Source organism: Microtus oregoni, unplaced genomic scaffold (genome assembly GCF_018167655.1).
Source record: "Microtus oregoni isolate MIOR12 unplaced genomic scaffold, Mior012 000002F_ref0000024, whole genome shotgun sequence".
Lineage (NCBI taxonomy): Eukaryota > Metazoa > Chordata > Mammalia > Rodentia > Cricetidae > Microtus > Microtus oregoni.
The window spans coordinates 1,051,466-1,072,900 of record NW_024543061.1 but is presented as its reverse complement, the minus strand read 5'-3'; the positions used below and the strand labels follow the sequence as shown (position 1 = coordinate 1,072,900).

The window sequence follows — 21,435 nt, the reverse complement described above, 5'->3', positions numbered from 1 at the left end:
TTTAATTTTAATTTTTTTTAAGGTCTATTTCAAATCTCCCCTTGGGCCACGAAAATGCTTCATCTAGAGACGCTGTCTGCCCTTGACAATGCATTTCCTTGCTGTCCTTCTTGCAGTTGAGCCACACAGGATTGGGCTCCGCTGCGGTTATTGGTTGTTCTTCACAGACTGACAAGCTTGTCTGAATCTGCTCAGAGGAAAAAGTTTCAGGTTACAAGGGCTTGCCAAGCCCACTGAGGATCGAGCTGAGCCGAGCGGGGTGGGGACAGGAGGAGGAGCAGGAGGAGCTGAGCGGGAGGAGCAGCCAGAGGAGGAGCAGCCTTTCACACTCCGCTGCTCCTCCTCTGATTGGCTCCGGGTTTCAGCTGCTTCGCTGGAACAAAAGGTCAAAGTGGACTGCAGTGTAAATGTGGAGGCAGCCGATAAATATCCTTGCCTGCAGCTGGAGGTGGAGAGGCAGCGTCAGCTGCAGCAGGTTGAGTGCTCCGCGGGTCCTGCACACCGGGCTTGGCTGGAAGACACTGGGGGATCCCGTGCAGATTCGCACACGAGGATGGCGTGTGAAATCATGCCGCTGCGAAGGTAGTGTTCGCTGCTTATGCTGTTTGCTATTTTCTGGGCAGTGTACCACAGTACTTGGCCAGTGCTCGGCATCTTTATTAACAGGCTGCAAACCTTGCGGTCTGTTCTTCACAGTGCTTTTTCCTTAGACCAGACAGAAACATTTAAAGAACGCACTGCTCTTTCGCTGACACTTCTGTCCAGTTGCGTGTGGTTGCTGAGTTCAGTTATATCCTTCTTTTAATGGAAGTGTATTTAAGCTAATACCTCTGAAACTCGAAGCAAAGCAGGTTTGCATCAGAACTGAGCAGGCTTCTCAGGTCTCTAGACTGTTAGAACACTTCAGTGGGCTCACTAGATGGATCTGATGATCAGTTCTCTAGGTAAGGACTTTCTCTCTTCGCGTATATTATAATCATGGGAATAATCGTTGAGGACAATGTCTCTCCTTGAATAATTCTAGGTAGACTCATAACCCAAATGACGCTGAGGGGGAGGAGGGGGAAGTGCTGTGTAAGAGTGGTTGAGTACAGGGTTCTGGGTCCCATGGAGTAAACAGCCCTGCTTGTTAGCAAGAACACTGCTGGTGAAGTAGACCGGAGCACTTTGTCCTGGAGTGTTAGTGGAAGGTCCCACAGTGATGCCTGAGCCCTGACCCCACAGAAAGTCTGAGTTCTTCAAGGGCACAGTTCATGGTTTACAAACTCGCTTTTAGTAATCAAATTTTAATCGCAATTACTTTATGTACAGGAACATTCAACTTCCTATAAATGCCTCATGTACAATTTCCTATGTGAAATGATAGTTTCAGAAATCAGATAATAAGGAGACTTTGTTGAAAAGAAAATCTAAACAACTGAATTTTTCTCTGAAAACCATGCTACACATACTTTGATTGTGCTTTAACAATATGAATATAATGAAAACTTTTTCTTTTTGTGGTAGGAAGGTTCCTACAGACTGACTGTGGGGAGAGCTGGTACGGCAGTTTTTCTTTTGCTCTCCTGATATGTCCACTGCATTAGAAACTTGGTGTGGTGCTCAGAGTTCCTCTCCAGAGAAGTAATACTTTAATGTAGAAGGAAGTACTGGATAGAGGATTCTATGATTCTATATTAATTTGGTGGCAAAGTCCACATGCTTGAAGTTTCTAAGTGAACAAAACTAATGTCCACTTTTTGGAATTTTAATGATGTCCAGTTTCAGAGTTGGGAACTTTTGTCTTTATGGTAATGTCAGCCCTCAAGAGTTCTACCCAGGTTGTGGTTTAGATTTTTTTAAAAATCATTGGTTATTACTAAACCCTGTTGCAGCTGCTTGCTAATAGAATGCCTGCTATGAAGACCAAGAAGAGCAATGTGATTTCCTGAAAATGATTTTACATTGGTGGTCACTACGTGAACTGGGCGCTATCTAAATTTGCATTGAAGAATGCTGAGTCATGACTTTTGTCCTCCAGTCTCTGCACTGCAGCTCCCTGTGCAGTCAGGGTCCCCCCACTTCCAAGCTCAGAAGTTTGGTTTGACTGATTCCTGGGCAGTCTTCACTTCTAGTTTATTTCTGCTTTTGATTATAAGCTTCCTGGAGATGATGAGCAGGTATAAGACGAAGCTTTCTACAAAGGTCCCTGATGAGCCTAAGCGTTTACACAGACACCCTTGTGCTCCTGCAGTGTTCCTTCCGCTCTCAGCCCAACATCTTTGGATGTTATACTCCCTGCTTGTTGCAGAAATGCTAAGCATGGCTGAGGATCCCATCCTCAGTCTGCCCAAAGGAGACAGTTTGTAGAATTGTGCAATGTTTCATCCTACCAGAGTGCTAGGAACTGACGAGATGAATAGGTAAAGGATTAGCTTTAAATAACAAGTAAAGAAATTCATGCTGAATATTTGCATTGAAAATACTGGTGTAAATTCTAGTTAATGATTATAGCTTGTAAAAAGCCATTGACAGCTGGTCCATGCAGTAATCTAACACTATACTGCCCAACATTGCCACATAGCATATTTAATATCGTGGCCTCATGAGAGGTATTCTTTTCAGTTTTGCCTGTTCAAAGAAAACTTACAACATTGTTTAATGTTTTCTCTCTGTTTAAACACTACTGCCCTGCCAGTGATCGTGAGGTAATTAAGACACAAGTTCTGCTGTCCCACAGCAGGAAGGATGCGGAAGCATCCCAGACAATCGCAGTGCCATGTGGTGAATTCTGTAATACACAGCGCGATTAGGGTAATAACAGATGCACCCAGATGGATGCGCTTTACCCTGTGTTTTATCCAGCCTCATCTACGTGGCTGTTGTTATTAAAGCGCACACATGTTCAGCGATGCCTGCCTAACTTATAATTTGCACAGATGACTTTTTAGCCTTCCTTCACATGCTGTGCCGAGGTGTGGAAGGTGTTTTGTTACTGCTAGTCTACAGCTAGGATGAGAATGCACGCAAAAAGAAAGAATGAGTTAAAACACCTTGGTCCTCTTTCCAGTCTTCTGATGTCTGAACTTTCCACACGGGCATCAGCGAAGGCTTAACAGTGGCTTCCTGTTCAAGTTCTGTCTCTTTGTGAGCTGTGCATCCCTCACAGTTCCTTCCAAATGACTTAAATTAGAGGTGGAGTCTTCTTAGATACTCCCAAGTGATCAAGTTGCCTCACAGTTTTTATGTTTTAAAGATTTCATTTCTATTTGAATCGTGTCAGGGAGGAGGTCTGCCTGTGTCTTTAGAGGTCAGAAAAGGGCATCAGCATCCCTGGAGCTGGAGTTACAGGTGATTGTGAGCTGGTAACTGAACCCCTCTCCTCTGTAACCTCTCCCCCAGTTATGTGTAAAACTTCTAAAATATTTACATAATTTTTACAGTTCGCTATAAAAGAGCTCACTTTATAGCCTTTCTGTCTCTGAAAAGAGTCCCTGGAATAAATAATTTAAAAGGAGGGAATAAAGTGAAGAACTGTGTTAAGCATTAAAAAGAAAGTAAGATTTTCAGCTTTGGTGACTAAGGAGGCTGCGTTTTATAGGGACCCAGGTCAGCTGACGACTCAGCTTTCTGTGATTCACGGTGTATTGATATTGCTTTCCCTGTGGCGTGTGACCCTGCAAGTGAGGATCTCTGCAGAGATATTTCTGCAGCTAGACCTACGGGAGCAGACCAGGATGCACAGGCTTTGTTGTGAGAGCACTGCTTTGAGTTCCTAGACTCCCTTTCCAGCAACCCTAGCTCAGCTCAGCTCCACAACAGACGATGTCAAAGACAAAGCTATGGGGGCTAGTGATTAATTTAGCTTCCTCTCTTAAATGTACTGGCGTCTCCATGCTCCAGAAAACCCCCAGCTCGTGTCTGTGTTTATTTATTAGGTGAGAATCAGAGGAATATAGTGTCTATATAAACTTCCTTTTCAGCGCTTCGTCCAGAAAATGATAATGGCTAATATATATATATATATATATATATATATATATATATATATATATTCATTCAGAAGGTGATAGTAGCTAATATATATTCTTGAATATTAATTATGTGATGGTGACGCATGTAATAATTTCAAATTCAGTGGACTTCAAAGAAGACTTAAAGCCACATGATTAGTTAGCATGTACTGATGGTTCAATATCTAAAATTCCGCTGACACTTCCTATCAGAGGAATTCAGCCGACCTGGAAATGTTGGCCTTGAGAATATCCTTCAGCAAACACCTCACCATTGACAATGGGATGACATCTGTGGTCACTGGTGAAAGCCTCGGCCATATGGACACCGATACTCCTGAGCTGCTCTGTGGTGTTAGAGGGCCCTCTGCTGCTCGTGGACGTGATGCCTCACCACCCTGCCTGCCAGCACAATATAAGGAGTTAAAAGCTATCTCCCTTCAGGCCTCCGTGGGTTGTGTTTCTGAACTTATTTCTTATTGACAATATGGACTTTATTTGAAAGTGACAAACTTAAAAGGAAATGAGGCCTCTGTGGACTCTGCTTTCTCTGTGTAGTTCTTTCCTTACCTGTAGAGCAGAGATGTTTGCAGTTGCTCATGCAAAGAAGATAATTTGGTCCAGCATAGTGGTACACACCTTTTATCCTGGAATTTAGGAGGCAGAGGCAAAAGGATCTCTGTGGGTTAGAGGCCAGGTGGTCTACATAGTGAGCTCCAGGGAAACCAAAGGTAGTAGTGAGAACTTATGACCTGTTCTCAAAACTACAAAGAAAGAAGGTGATGTGAATAAAGCAAGGATACTTTGTGTCCCTGAGACTGAGAAGGTGGAGGTGTTTGGCATCTCCTGCTGCCACTTGTGCCCGCAGGAGGACCTAAGTTAGATCCCTCAGCACGCACGTTAAAGTAGGGCATGGCTGGTGGATAGCTGGATCATACTTTCCTCCTTGTCATCCTAACGTTTAAATACTTACTTTTAACTTCATTTATTTATCTATTTTGCTACACTTGTATAGTTATAGTTAATTTTAGTCATATGTGCAGAAATAGCTTTGGGGAATTCTGAAAATATGGTCTCTACTTTAGAGCCAAAGGGATGCTTAGGGATTGTCTAAATCTCTTTCATTTCTCATGTGACTAAACCCAAACTCCTGGAAACAAAATAGTTGCCTAGTCAAGTACATAAAAACACATGCAAAATCCCTACCCAGATATCTAAATAAATGCCATTTATATACAAAGTCGATAATCACGGCGTGAGGGGAGATTAACGGCACAGTTGGGGGGGGGGTGTCATTATCCAAAAGAGAAACACACTAGCCAGAATAAAGGGAAGTGTTCTGCTCCTTTTGTTCCCCAAAACATGGAAGTCTGTGGGACAGACACTCATTTATTCCAGAGATCGAAAGTATGTCTGTGGCCAGAGATGATTCCCTCGGTAGGCATGAAGTAAGTGCTCATTAAACACATACATTGGCGACCATAGGCAATATTGGTGGAAACATCGGAACTCTGGTCTTCACATAATTTCGAAGGGTTTCCATTACAAATGATAAAAATATTCTTATGCCAAAATATTGCAAATAACGTATTCAGTTAATTGCTCTATACACATATAGCAATTTGGAAGGTTTTTTACCTGACAAATAAGGAAGTTGCTTTTAGCTCATTTCCTACAACTGTTGCAACTGTTGATTTAGGGAAAACAAAAGTATTATTCTATATGCTTATCAAAATTTGAAGTTGTCCTCTAGTTCCTTTTGTGTTAAAGCTGATGATGGCCTGCCATTTGGGATTGTTTCTGCTTCATTGTGTTTAATGTGGGGCACTTAGACTCTCATTCCTAGGACACCAGCACCTGCTGTGTGTTCAGAGAGAAGCTGTGCTATCAACACGGGCAATCCAGGAGACTCACGGGAGCTGTGTTACATTCGGGCTTCATTCATTCTCCTCAATAAATACCCCAAAACAGGATTCCTAATTCCAAATTGTATGAGGTGTTTTCAGAGTGCACAGCCTGAAGGAGAATGCCCTGGAGGAGATTACTGCACTCATTTAATGAGGGAAAACTGGCAGATGGACATTACTGGGAACAAATGTATGTCCGTACGCTTTAAAAGTTTTAAGTCACGCTCTTGAGCTATGTGTTTTTCTGGTACGGATTTGCCTGTCTGTCTTCAAATTTAATATTCCTTCCAAATTCCGTACTGTCACCTTGCAATTGCACCCTAAAACCAGTCGGCTTCGTCAACTACAGATTTATAGCTATTATTGCCAAACCGTCGAATCCTGGATCCCAGGGACAAAAACAACCACTTCTCAGCAAATCTTCCCAAAGCCAAGTTGTTTAGTCTCAGCTTGAGAAAGATGTGGGGGTGGGGACAATGGGCATGGTGAACTATGACTGTAGTTTAAAAACAAGATAGATGGAAGCCTCAGAAGATTGTTTTCATATTAAAGTTCCTATGTAGTTAAACAAAAATAGAGAGTGTGAGGGGTTGAGTGTTAACTGGAACTAAGACTCCTAAGGGCTCGGTTTAGAAAGGATCAGCTATAAGAACAAAAGTCAGGAAACTTGACTCCAAGAACTAACTTGAAGACCCGGTAGATTTGCTCAAATCCCATCACATGAACAGACCTAAAAGCACAGCACAAATGGCAAAGGCGGTCAACAAAGCGAAGATGCAACCGAGTATTGATGCTCTGTCAAGGTGAAAATAACCCTGAAACAAAATTAGAAGCCCGACTCTGGCCAGAACAGACCACTCTTATACTCACACACTGCGCAAACAACTAACTAACACATTCATACGCTGCATAGACCGCTCGCACACTGCACAGACAGCTAACACACTCACTCACTGCACAAACTACTCACACACTCATATACCCACATACTACACAGACCACTCATACACTCACACACACTCACATACTGCACAGACCACACACTGTGGTGTTTTGTAAATGACTTTTATTTACTTTCATTTTCTTCACTTAAAAAAAAAGCACAGGTAATTGGGAGCATGGGGACCATGGGAAAGGGTTGAAGGGGAAAGGAGAGGCAAGGTGGGGAGCAGAGAAAAATGTAGAGCTTAATAAAATCAGTTTTTAAAAAAAAATCACAAGTGCCCCTCTCTCAGGGGTACCACTGTCCCAGGTCACAGCTGCTTACTGTACTCAGTGTTCCCCATCATATCACCAGGTTGCTTCCCCGGGCCTCCAAAGCCCATTATCTTGTCATCCTGTGAGTAATTCTTCATCTATCCATCCTCTTTTCCCCTATAATGGCTATGTGGCCCTTGGGATTCAGCGTGGCTTATCTCACAAATCTCACCAAACCTAGCAGAGTACACAGTGCTGCAGAGACCAAAGGTTAGAGACAGACTGTGCTGGCAGCATCTCGCCTTCACAGCTAATTAGCCCTCCTTGGACATGTTTATCTCGCCTAAAAGATCCGATCGCTCATACTTTCCTCTGAGGATGTCTGGGGAGTGAAGAGGACAATGTGTATAAACTCTTAGCCCAAAAAGCTTGGCCTGCAGGAAACTTTCAGTTGGCAGTAGTTGCCTATTCCTGCCTGTGAGTTCTGGGAGGGTAGCCATGATACCACCTGTGCATCGTGGGCACCCGTGCAGGTGAGTGCGGAACCCACACTCCCCGAGCTACTCACCACCCTAAACTCCCCTACTACAGAATCACAGCATAGACTGCTACCGCTACCTGGACAGTCCTCCCCAGGAGGGAGCCACAGTGGGAGATGATGGGGAGAGGATGTTTGGCAGTGCCGCTGCACCTCTATCATTGTCCCCAAAACTACATGCAGAGTTTACCATGTGGGAGATTATTACCATGTGGGAGATTATATACCTATAAAGGAAAACTCCCTTAGTAGGTCACTGAAATTCTGGAACTATAGTAAATGTTGGAAGGAGTTAATTCCTCTTCTTTCCTTCTCCCCCATGAGGATATCTACCTGTTATTCTGTTTTAGTGACTAGACTCTATTTTACTTAATAACTAATGCTCAAGCTGCTCCTGGGTTTTGAATTCTAATGAGGCGTTTTCTATTGGTATTGCAGAATAACAGTGGCCATCACTTTCCTGTACAAGACCTCGATGGCACTGGAGATCTTCTAGCTGCCTTGAAATAAGTTTAAAATAAACAAAGATTTTTATTTTTTTTTTAAGTTTCAAACAACCTTTGGATTTCCAGTGAGGTCAAATCGCTTTCTTTTCCTGTTCTCAAGCCAGAACAAACATTGGTGAGGCCATACTCAAACAGCGCTTTGCCTGAACGTATCCTCTTCTGGGTTCTGCACACACCACAGAGTACTGTTTACACTGCAGGTGTACTGAGAGAACTGCTGCCTCTAATCGTGCGATCAGAGAAAAGACATTATTTTCTTTTCCTTCAGCAAGTATGGTAGAAAACCCAGACTCTAGTGGCAATCCCATTAACTTTTGAGTAGAAAAGAACAAGGTCATCGAAAATAATCGGCATACAGATTTTTACACATGTTCTGGTTGTCTACACTGGTCTCACAAATGGTAGTGTACATCTTAAAAATAGGTAACTAAAGCATCGTGTGAACACTCGGCAACGTTTTGATGCTGTTTCTATTCAACAGGCGTTCACTGGGCCCATCCACTGAATTAGGTACCTAGCTAGGTGCCCGGACACCTAGACAAAGACTCATCCGAGTAGTGAGACAAGCTTGGGTGCCCGACGTGCTCCACTGTGTGCTCTGTGCTCTTATACAGCTGTGACCAGGGTGTGGGAACCTGGAGCTGAAGGAACAGTTCCCTGAATCTGGTAAAGCCTTCCCAGGTTAAATGGCCCCTGAGTAAAGGCTCAAAGCATTTCCCAAGCAGAGAGAGGTGTGGAGTGGGAAGGAGGAGCACTGTGTGCAAAAGCAGAGGATTGCAGAGTCCAGCGAGAGAAGTTTACTGGAGAAGCATAGAGGGCTGAGGCAGGAGGGACTGGATGTGGCAGGTTTCAGCTTTTGAACTGACGACAAAGACAGTGGGAAGTAGAATAGGCGAACCGTCGTGCCCAGAAGGGACTGAGGATTGCACTATGGAAGAGTGTCGCCATGAACCTGGAAGGGCTGGAAGCAAGAGACATGGAGGGGCTTAGCATGGAGTTTGGTGCCTGAGCAAAGATGGGGGACAAAGATCAACTTTGAAGAGAACACTTGGCTTGTTAATGCGATCTAAATGCAATAGCGAGTGTGAGCGCTCCTCGTATGCTGTGGCTTCTAAACAAGTCCAGGAGAAAACACAGCGTCCAGCCAGTTAGCAGGTGGTAGAGGCTTGCACACCTTCTAACCGGAAGGAGTGATGCAAAGGAAATAGAAGAGCAACTTTTACTTCCCCACTCCTGGAGAAGACTTGCACTCTCCCTTCCATCACCTGCAGCTAGCGTCCAACCACCCAGTTTCTTAGACATTGCAAGCTGTTTATCACACAGCCAGAGCTGAACAGAGTGTGTGGGTGCACTTGGAATAGAATGAGATGATTCTTCATTTCTTATAAAAAGTAATAAATAGTTCTTTGATTTTTTTTTTAAACACAAAGTCTTATGTTGCCCAAGCTGGCCTCAAACTCAAGCTGCTGGTCCTCCCATCTTCACGTTCCCCAGTGATGGGATTGTAGGCATGTGCCGGCACACCTGGCTTTATGCAAGTTTGGGGGCTGAACCCAGAGTTTTTTTGTACATGTTAACAAGCTCTCCTACCAACTAAACCACTTTCCAGCCTGAATATAGAAGATAGTACAGATTATTAAGAATGTTGCAGTCGTTGGGTAAGAAGTTCCTAAGAAGTATGCAGAGGGTCTCCTTTTAGGTTCCCGAGAAACGCTCCTAATGGTTTCCCATGTAGTCAGGGGAGGCTATGCAAGAGACTTGGAGGCATTCTGTCACTTCCCTTGGCCTCCCAGAACTATGCCATTATGTCCACCACCAGGCACAGCTGGACCAGTTTTTTGTGGTTTTCCTCTCCCTCCATAAAGTCAGTCAACAAATGGCTGTTTGGGAAGTTTTGTTTTTTGTTTGTCTTTTTTTTTTTCTTTTGGCAAAGAAGGCAACTTTCTTCATGAGCAGACCTCAACTCAGGAGCCTTCCCTGAAGACATCACACAGTATACACAGGACCACAGCATTTTAGAACTCTGTTTCTGTACTCTCAGCCATAGCCTGCTGGTGTTCACAAGTTAGGACCCTCATTTTGCACATATCTATTTTATATTTCTACAACAATTATACAGCACATCAGAATGGAAAGTATCCAAGCAACATAAGAACAATCTCATGACATCGGTGCTAGTGTTTGTATGTGAGGATGTAGTCGCAGGAAGCGTAGTTCAACAGAGTGAAAGTCTTGCCTGGAAATGAAATCCAGCATCTGGTGATCCCCGGGGACAGCTGACCTTGTCTCCAGAGCATATCCTTTTGCAAGGTTGGGCATGTTCAGATTCAAAAGAATTTGAAAACAAACAAGCAAACAAAAATAGTGAGCATTTCAGTCAGTATATAGGTTTGTGAGGACAGATGTAAAAAAAAAAAAATTTAAAGTGCCAAGTGCCGCCACCCAGGAACTTAGAAGGGCAGAGATGTGTTATCTCAGGTTCCATCATCTCTGCAGACCTGGGGATGCTGCCCAGCCTCTCTGCAGAAGTGAGGCAGTGGTGTGCAATAGGTCCTGAAACAACACACTCTGCCCCCAAGCGCTCAAGTATCTCCATTCAAGTTTCCCTTTTTCATCATGACACAGTCACACTGACTCAAGCCTTAAGGGCTACGTTTCAACTTGATTGCCTCCTAAAGGCCTAGTTTCTAAACATGGTCACATCCTGACGTTCAGGGGCATTGAACTTCTCTGTGTATTTGCCAGGCAATGATTTATATGCACACCTAAAAGTTGGTTAAAGATTTCCACCCACAATAAAGAAACTGGTATCTATGCCTTGGGCTTAGCTAAGTGGCAGAGTGCTTGCTAACATCAGGCACTCAGGCTCTAGGTTCAGAGGGTGCACCACCAGAGAGAGAGAAAAAGAGGGAGGAAGGGAGGGAGGGAGGGAGAAAGAAGGATGAGGGGGAGGAAGAGGAAGGAGGAGGAAGGGGAAGGGGAAGGAGGAGGAGGAAGGGGAAGAAAAAGAAGAAGGAGAAGGAGAAGAAAGTAGATAGGGTTTCCATAATCCTTGGAAAGTCATTTGTCTCTCAGTTTTGTTGGACAAGTAACACCTTTCAGGCTGGTTAAGCTCTCCTGTGTTTTCATTTCTTCTTTGGTTGGAGAAAGCCAATCCTCTTAAAAGAAGGTAATTTGTGTTTCTATGGGCTGTGTGTAGCATTCTTAGTAACGAACACGGGAGAAAAACTGTAAAACTGCTGCTTGGGCTTATAAGAAAGAATTGTAAATAACTCCTCAAATTACAACCACAAGCATTTAGCTATGAACTGATTGAAAACTTGTACACTCTTTTTCCAGAAAGCATAGATATTTGTGTACCTTTTGTGTTGTTTTCTCTTATTGAATGGGACCAAAACCTAAACATCAGAACAACACAGGGTGCCACTGTCCACCTGTCATGGCCTGTGGTCAGTGCCCGAGCGAGGACCGACTGAGGCCACTCAGGTAAAGTACAGCACTTCAGGACAGGCCGCAAGGAACTAGCATCGCTTCCTTCCCATCCTCACAGAGAATGTAGGCGGGCACTTTGTACAGTGCCAAGTGGAGGGGAAATCTGAGTCCTCAGAGATTTGCTTAGCTCTCTGCTTTCGCCTGCTCACTTCCTCTTTTCGCTTTTTGCTTTTTTCTTTTTTAAGACCTCACAGATGGTTTTCCTCATTTCTAGAAAGAGTGGAACACAATTTTTAGCATTGCCTATTTTTCAGTATCCAAGAAACACTTTAAATATCTCCTATTTTAACTTCATTGAAATTACATTTAAAGAATGAAGATAAATATGAAAATTATTTTTTTTTTTTAGTAATCAGCCCCCTTAGGGGATTAGAAAGTAGAATTAATGGGATTGTTTGTGAGAACATTGGAAAAGACACTGTATGGAATGGCGATGTGGAGATGCATTGAATACCTTATTCTGGGAATTCTCCCATCAGTATTTGGTTTTTTTGTTTGTTTGTTTGTTTTGGTTTCTGGTTTTTCTGTTCCTAGTTAGCTTGCTGTCCAGTGATCTGGATAGGCATCACGTTCTGTGGTTCCAAAGCTCATGAAGCGATCCCCAGGATGGGCGTTGTTTATGCCTATGATTCGTCGATGCTGAGTGTTTTTGGAGAGTTCAGAAGGGCCTGCTAACACCTGATTCCTCAGTTCCTGACACTTGAGTTGTCTGGGGTCTATGCTAAACATTCTTTCCACAAGCAGTTGTTTCGGAGACTCCAACACCTTATACCTAAGGGAGGGCAGTGAGCATCCCCTTGCATTATATGAACAGCAAAAGAAAAGCGATTGAGTCCCAAACTGTCTGTCTGCCACTAGCACTGCCTCACAGCCCAGCTCTCTCCTTCAGCCACATTGGTGACTGCGTTTGGTCTTTATACTTGAAAGTGAATCAGAATTCCAAGTTTAGAATTCAGGCAAAGGATTATACTTAATTTAGAATGTAAGTGAAGTCATTCAGTATCATTAGACATGACCAAGATTGTCAAGATACACATTCGTCAGGAATTTAAATAGTTTGGGGCCAGGAACAAAAGTTTATTTGTTTTGACAACTGTATAGAAATGTTTGTCTTTTCTAATGTTTCCCATTCTGAACTGTCAGTTTTGTGAAAGAGTTCATTTTTCACAGTGCTGTTAAAAAGAACAATCCTGGATGGTCTTTTTTTTTTTTTTTTAACTTAAAGTGACTTCAAAAATCAGGGTAGCTTGAAATGTTTATCTAAATTTTTCTACTATTAATAGAAACTTGGGAGTCAGCTATCCGGGTGAAAACCTGATAGGTCCAAAGAACAGAGGAGTAATCAGCTGACCTGCCTCTCTATGTTTCCCAGATTGAAAAAGTCCTCAATGTCTCCAAGTCCCTCCCTACTACTTCTTATGCATCTCTCCTGGCCCGCTGGGTCCTCCGTACCTCTATGGTTAATTCCAGTCAGTTAGTCCTTGACTCCGCCCCCTGATTCAAGGTTAACTTTATTAGCAGTCTCAAAGTGTCAGTGCAAGCAAATATCCCACAGCAGTAGCTAACTGTTCCTTAAAGTTAGCTGCTTTAACTCATTTAAAATCAGGGCTTTAGTTGTTTGTACTGTGCACCTTTGTCACAAATCACACAACTTGCAAGAACAGAAGGAGAAATATGTCCAGTATTTATCCAATTTGATTTATTTACCCTCATTTTCTTTTCATATATTTTGTTCCATAAATTTATTGCATTATGCTGAAAACTATTTATCCATAAAATGTAATATATAAAGTTTGTTTCATTTTATTTAAATCTCTGTGCTTTCTTTTTCTCTTTTGTAACACTTAAACTTGATCAAAATGACAGTCTAAACTTATAGTTTCTGACTTAGTGCCTCATTGATAAATTTACTTTGTGCCAACACTACCTGAAGAGATGTTTGCTTATGATCAAAACTTGTGTTTCCATCAAGACTGTCATGGTGGCCCACACCTTTAACCCCAGTGCTAGGCAGACATTCAAACAACTGAGCCACATCCCTGACCCATGACAAACTATAAAAAATCTGTTAGAAGTCAATAAACAACCAAGACAGTGTCAGGTGTAAAAATACATTGTACTCACCACTGGCCAACGTTAGTGATGTGGGAATATTGGGGTGTCTTTGAGGACACCAGGGCCTTTCTCAAAGGTCAGGGTTTCAGAAAGTAGAATGGCCACCAAACTGACCTCAAGCCAGTGACTTTCATGTTCTTGTCTAGAGAATTCAAAGAATGAACTTTGAGAACCACAGAGGGTAAGTTTTAGAGAGAAGTTTGGTCTACATTTTCTTAAGAGAGGGAAGACAGCTCCTATGTAGCAGCAGGGTCCTTGTGGGTGGGATGCCATCAAGCTGCCGGTTCTGGGGATCTTTTTAAAGAACTTACAACACAGAGTGGGCTAAGGTATAAGGAGCAGATGAGCTAGTTGGTCCAGGTGGCCTAGCCATGAGTCCTGATTCACTGCATTCTCATGCAATTTCCGCCAAGGAAAAAAAAAAACAAGGAGCCAGGAACTAGCATCCACATCCCCCACCAAAGCATTCTCTGCCCTGCAGCTTTGGGGTCTCTGCCCTACCTGTCTAGTTTCTACCACCTGTTCTCATCATTGCCTGGATGGGTTCTGTTCCCAATTTGAGCCTGCTTTTCTGGATAAATAAGAGCAAAGTCCAAGTTCAGGAATAGTCTTTAGGAGGATCCAAAGGCAATAAGTAGTTTATTCCATTTATGTGGGAGACTGCTTCTGTTTCCTACAAAGAAGTGTAGCACTCACCGACAAGAACATTGGTGGAAGGCACGGGGCCAACCTTGTGCTGAGCTCCGTACCATCTAGAAATGTGGCCCAGCTCAGCTCTGGAGATGGGTCGAACCAAAGTCATAAACTTACTTAATATGGAGCTTTTCTGAGATTGATACTTTATTTTGTTTTTAAATTTATTTATTTATTAAGGATTTCTGCCTCCTCCCCGCAACCGCTTCCCATTTCCCTCCCCCTCCCCCGATCAAGTCCCCCTCCCTCATCTGCTCGAAGAGCAATCAGGGTTCCCTGACCTGTGGGAAGCCCAAGGAACCCCCACCTCTATCCAGGTCTCTAAGGTGAGCATCCAAACTGCCTAGGCTCCCCCAAAGCCAGTACGTGCAGTAGGATCAAAAACCCACTGCGATTGTTCTTGAGTTGAGATTGATACTTTAAATCCATTGCCTTAGAGGTGACAGTGTCTGAAGAACTTGTCAGGAGGTTGGATATGCCTGCAAACTCTTAACATTTAAAAACTATCTGGCTAATTTAATGCCCACAAGATACATTACACTAAGCATGTTAATTCACTGTGCCTTGTTTCGTGTGAGCATTAAGGAGTTCTGATCTAAGGAAGACTTATACCCTCACGTCACAACACGAGGCAATATTCCTCTCCTGTAACTTGAAGTCATTACAAGTGTATACTGGTAGCTTTGCTGGCACAGTTTTGACCATAATATCTCTTTAATACAGAGTCCTTGATTAGAGAACGAAGGCAACTGTTTTGTCAAATGTTTTCTAAAAAGAGTTTGAAGTCAAACATGTAAGTTTCTTGTGTGAGATTAGCTCCCTGTAAAAACACTGCTCCAAGATAGCTTCAGTGCAGCCAACCTGACTATTCCCAGAAGTGATCACCTCTAACTCTTATACGTTCCAGCTGAGTGGTACCAGCTTTGCCCTTAGCCCATCCACATTATTCTGCAATGAAGCAATCCATTACCCCTCACATGGGAAGAAGGTGTACAGCTAAATTATGCCTGTGTGTGTATGCATGTGTACATAAAGCAAGAAGATGCTGTGTGAACAGCAGTATTGTTGATAACATTGGCAATAGAACAGCTGAACAAGATTAAAATGGTCAAAAATCATAGGAAATTGAAAATAGTGTGTCAAATTGTACACACCCTATTCTAGTTGGAATGTAAGTTTTTTTTCAACTCTTCGGACAAATGTGTGGGAGGTGAGGTGGTGTGTGTGTGCGAGAGAGAGAGATTACATCCCTGTAGTAAAATCTTGTTGACTTCCAGATCAATATTGCCAGTTGAATCTGGCATTTGCATTTTCGTGAATGATGCTGAAGAAAACAAGCAGGAGAGACTCATTTTATGCTTTTATAATAAAAGGCAGTTTATTAGAAAAAAACATGTTAAGGAAAACTCTTGCATGTTTTGCATTCAAAAAATTAAATACCTTTATATTAAGCTTCCTCTTATTTCCATTTGTTTAAGGAGCTTGAACTGTGCTGAGAATTTACATCTGCCCCTGGTATCCATATCAGGTTCTACTTAGCAGAGCAGCCCCGGAAGAAGAAATGAGATTTGCCTACAGAACTCGGCTTCACAGAGATAGTTCATCGTTAATTTTATTTTTGCAATTAGCTTTGTTAAAATAATTGTGTCTGCAATAATTTGTAGAGGTTGTGTGTAATATATGAGTGTTTGAATAAACTTGTTGGACAGTATAGTAAAAAGCTGCTTCTTGAAGTGTGATATAAATTACTTCTGCTTTAGGCTTATCTGAGAATACATCGATGGGCTGGCTTCTTTAAAGAACTAATTTAGGCTGGCTAGATCCCAGGGATAAGGTTTTGTTCATTTGAATCCATTGCAAGGTCAGCGGTAATATGCCACAATTTGTGACAAGTAGAATAGAATTTTCATAAAATTTACATGTGCTTTTAATAGATATCATATTAATTCACCATTTGTTTTTCTTTTAGCTCACAGGAAGATGAACGACCTTTGTCACCTTTCTATCTGAGGTATTTATTTATATTTTGTCTTATTTTGGTTTACTATAGGACATAAAGGTGAGTTAAGATACTGTTGGGTTTATTTGCCCATTTTTCTTTTCTTTCTTTTTCTTTTCTTTGAGACAGTCTTTTATATTTCAGATTAGCTAGGAGTTTACTACACAGCTAAAGATAACTTTGAATTTTCATCTTCCTACCTGTACCTCTGGAGTTCCAAGATCATGTACTACCACACTTTTTTTGTGGTGCTGGGGATTTTGCTTTTACTGTTTCATATAATTGAAAAGACTAGGATGAGATGTTTTTATTTTAGACTCAGAATTTAGACTCAAAACTGCTTGCTGCTTAGGCAGTATGTAACCAAAGTAAAAACAAAACAAAACAGAACAAAAACCAGGCACACACCATATTGTTAGCATACATAAGGTCCTAGGCTCAGTCCTGGCACACAGAGACCTGTGTGTGTGCACGTATGTGCATGCATATGTGCATATGTGTGTGTGTGTGTGTGTGTGAGCGTGTGCACATGTGTGTGTGTGCATACAGTCCCCAGCATTCTGAAAAAGCCTTAGATTCTGCTAGCTCATTTTGGGGGGAGTAGTGAAACAATAAACTAAAAACTCAGCAAGTTTGTGGAACTCCGAGTTGTTTCTAGCATTTGCAGGTCCAGAATAACAACCATTAATAGCAGCAGGTCAAGCTGTCCTGAAGTCTGCTGCTCTTTTGAGTCCTATTTCAGAATCCGTGTGGTAGTTCACAAAAGCCTGTACTCCAGTTCCAGGGGATTGGATACCCACTTCTGACCTCTTAGGGTCCCAGGCATTGGACACAAACATACATACATGAAGGGAAAACATCCACACACATAAAATAAAAAAATCTAAAATAAAATTTTTAGAAAAAAAGTAATTTCGGATAAAAGAAAATTCATAGTGTATTTACTGGGCTCTGGGCTTCTTGCTGTATTCAATATTAGGGTCATAAACACTAAAATATGAGGACATTAGGAATAAAGAATAAATTCATAGAGGGATGGCTCAGCAGCTAAGAACCTTTGCTGCTCTTTCAGAGGACCTGAGTTCAGTTCCCATCCCCCACATCAAGTGACTCACAACCTCCTGTACCTCCCTCACCAGGGGCTCTGATCTTGGGCACACACACACACACACACACACACACACACACACACGCCACTCACACACACACACGACATTACACATACATACACATAAATAAACAAAAACAATAAAAACAAATCATCAAGAATGAGTATTCCTACAAGCCTACATTCACAGCAGACAAAGAAGAGTTAGCAGGCGCTATTTTCAGACAATGGAAGTTCAAAGTAAGTGGCGCAGTTGTTTCACAAAAGCAAAAATAGTAATTATTTAACCTGTAATTAAAATTCCAAAAGGAGTTTGGGTTTTCATTTTTTTTCTTTTCTGAGTAACATTGTATGGTAGTCTCAAAAATAACCTAAGAGTTTGTTTGGTGCAAGTTTATCTTAACTTTCATTTTAATTTCTTTCTTGATATAAAACCAAAAGAAACTGCTGAGAAAGCAGGAACCCAGCCCCATAATTATTTGCCTGGCTAGTTTGAGGCAGACTTTCTTGCTGTTCTGTTGCAAAGTATTTAAGTGGGAGAAAGAAAGCTGATTGTTAATTATCATTAGCCTCTACTGGGTACTTTTAACTAGAAATGTGACGTGTCTACTGATGAATGTGCACATTTTCGTGTCATGTCTAATAAGTGAATGACGCTTAGCTGCTTTCAATATATTTTCATGTTTCTACAGCTTCCATTTTTATCATTTTGTTACTTTAGAGACCTCTGACTCAATGCCCATAACAGAGTTATTACAATACTCACAAATTCCTCAGTGATTTTTAACGTGATAAAAAAAATAAAAATACTCATTTTTTTACATTCAAAGTAATGTTTTGTCTGTAGAAAGTAAAGATGAATTGAAAGTTGTAACCTGCCTCTTTCCCAAATAGTAATATTGACTACTGAATGCTATATATTATATTTTGATAGTGTTCATTTGCTAGATTTTTCTTAAGGGGAGGAAGGACCAATAGATGAGGCATATCTGCTGAGATAGGTACTCAGCAGAAGCAGACCCATCAATGAGGAGTCAGGCAGAGTGGTTGGGGATGAACAGCCGGCCAGTAGCAGGATTAATTCTGGAAGATGAGCATAAAGTGGAACAGAAAACTCGGGAGGCTGCAGTCAGGAAGTGGGCAGCCTTCATAGAGAAAGAAATAGACCAGGACAGATGGATGATAGAGCAAAGGAGTCCTCTGGTTTCAGAGGAAGGGGAGTGGATGGTCCATCAAGGCAGATCACACAGGTAGACCTAGCCACTGGTTCTCAGTTGGTGTGAGGCACCAGCGAGCATGTGAGGCACTAGATGAAGGGCCTGGAAGGAGGTGGCCCTACATGAATGGAGGCCTCGGGGTCTAGGTTTGTCTAGAGGAGAGAGTAGGGCCCAGGAGCAGGAACCAAAAGGGGCCCACGTTCCTCACCTTGCTACATTGCCATGAGACAGAATTTCTTCCTCTGTGACGCCCTGGTCTCTTCATGGTCACGCTGTGCCCTGTGTTTCTCTCCTGGTCGTTTCATTTGCGTCAGACCTTTCTGCACTAAAGCAAGACTGTTAGACACCAGTGCCTACACCCTGAGTCTAAGTAAATACCTCCTGTGGTAACAGTTCAGTGTCCACTGCGGTCCCTCGTTTGCCTGCCTAACTCTACACGGAGCCGGTGTCTTTGTTTGAAGGGAAAGGAACTCATAACTAGAGAGCAACACCTGCTACCACCTTGTGTCAAGTTATTGCGCTGATCGTGGGTGTCATTTTTCCCCAGATTGCTCCCTTGGGATTAACCAGCTCTGGTGAAACAATTAGGGAAACGAAAGCGAAGCAAACTTCGTAAGACCTCAGCTAAACAAACACATGCCTGTGCACGCCACACAGGGAACATTCCTGGCAGGTGTGTGCACACTGTTCTCTTTCAGATTCTAGGCTGGGATCCAAACACAGGAGTCCCCGACTCAGTCGATCAGATTGACATCAAAAGCAGCTTACCCTTGGTGTTCTCCCATGCCCCGCTCTGCCTGTGGCTGTCTGCATTCTTCCTCCTGGCATCTGATCACATCTGGCTGGGATCTGCTGCTAGTTATGTTTCCATTTGTCTGAGTTCTCAGTGTCTACAAACTAGAGCTGGTTTCCACCGGAACCAGGGCTCTTCCCCTCCACTTTCTTCTTGTCTCCCCCTGCTCCCACCCTCCTACCTGCAAGCTCCTGGTGCCCATCCAACCGGATTTTACCTTTGAGCTCCATACAGATTCCTGGACGGCCTGTGTGGCCTGTGCTTCATCTAAGTCTGAGCTCTGTCCTTCAGGGGCCTGCCAAGTTGTAGCCAGTCTTACTGAGTTGTCACCAGCCGGACACTTCTCAGGCTTGTCCCTGATATGCAAGCTGAACCCATCTTCTGGTAAGGACCCAGTTCTTGCAAGTTTGCTTTTCGATGCTCCATGAGAACTCTGGAGTTGACAGTTTTTAGATTTCAGCCCAAGTTTTAACATGGTACAAGCCAAAGCTAAACCGCTATTAAGCGAGTTAGAGTTGCTTAAGTCAGGCTCAGGGTTTCATCCATTCTCTAATTGTCCTGAGAGAATATCTGATAGATTTGTTTCCTTGTTAGTTGTTTGGGGTGCAAGATCCTTCTTTGGGATTTTGTCCATTTTTAATTGTTTGATGCCTTAGACCTATCATTTTATGTAAGATTCTGAACTGCTGCGTTAATATTGAAAACCTTAAGCATTGAATACATTGAAGTTAAAAGTTTACCTGAGGCTGGATATGTTTTTCGGTGGGAAAATGTGCAAAGTCCTGGGTTTACCGTAAACAGGGGAGACATCTAGAAATTAGATCATACAACTCCTGTTTTTGTATGTAGAAACTTTAAGAACATCTCTAGACAGATTTTTTTAAAAATAGGGGATACCATCTTAATTTATGCTACAATTCGTATGTTTGTGATTTTTTTCATTATATTTCTTTAATTTTAAATTTGGGTTGTTATTAGTTTGAATTTTTGTCTTTGAAAGATAGTGTTTTCCAAAGCTCTTTATTATCAGCCAGACATGGTGGTGGTGGTGTTTGCCTTTAATCCCATCACTCAGGAGACAAAGGAAGGTGGATCTCTGTGAGTTCAAGACCAGCCTGGTCTATACAGTGAGTTCCAGGACAGCCAGAGATGCATAGTGAGACCCTGTCTTCAAACAAATTGATTATCATGGAATTATTTAAAGTATATCCTACAGATATTTTATTTGTGGCTAAGTTTGTTTCAGGCTGTTGAGGAGAACAAATAAGCTATTTGTTTAGGATGTACTTAATTTTTAACCAGATGAGAAATCAAGTCTGTTTGGACAGTTTGGAGCATAAATCATTATTTTTTTACCTATCCATTTTGACCAGAATAATGTTTCTAAGCTGAAAGGGCAATTGTGGAACTCAGCTGCTGTGTATGTGTGTGTGTTTGATACAAATAACATAACATTTACAAATCGCATCTATTTGTATTGTTGATATTTTGTAAAATACATGAAAGTTAAAATGTGCAATTTTCATTGTTTTAAATATACAGTTGAGTAATGCTTCAAGCATTCTACTGTTGACACCCATCACTACCACCCATCACTAGAAACTCCAGAACATGTAAGACTGAATTCTGTGTGCTTGGACCATTAATTCCTCATCACTTCCCCCTCAACCCTAGCCATTGGCAGTCATCATTCCTCTTTTGTCTCATGTCTTTGATGCTCTAGGCATCTCACCTAAGTAGAGGCATACAAAATTTATCCTTTTGTGACTGTTGTTTCTCTTAACCTAGTACCCCCAAAGCTCATGTAGCGTGTGTCAGAAAGCCAGTGTTTTTAGAGGAGGCTCGCAAGGGTTGAACCCAGGTTGCCAGGTTTGTTGG

The 21,435-nt window shown here is 42.3% G+C and overlaps 1 protein-coding gene across 2 annotated transcripts in view; it reads left to right on the top strand.

Moving 5' to 3' along the window:
• Window positions 1-399: 399 nt before the first annotated feature.
• Window positions 400-21,435, top strand: part of Fam13a (family with sequence similarity 13 member A) — an 85,848-nt gene continuing 64,812 nt past the window's right edge. For both annotated transcript variants that reach the window (XM_041640392.1, XM_041640383.1), the window contains exons 1-2: window positions 400-582; window positions 16,410-16,451. In XM_041640392.1, the coding sequence (XP_041496326.1) occupies window positions 554-582; window positions 16,410-16,451 (71 nt within the window). In that variant the 5' untranslated portion in view covers window positions 400-553. The remainder of the gene's footprint in view (window positions 583-16,409; window positions 16,452-21,435) is intronic.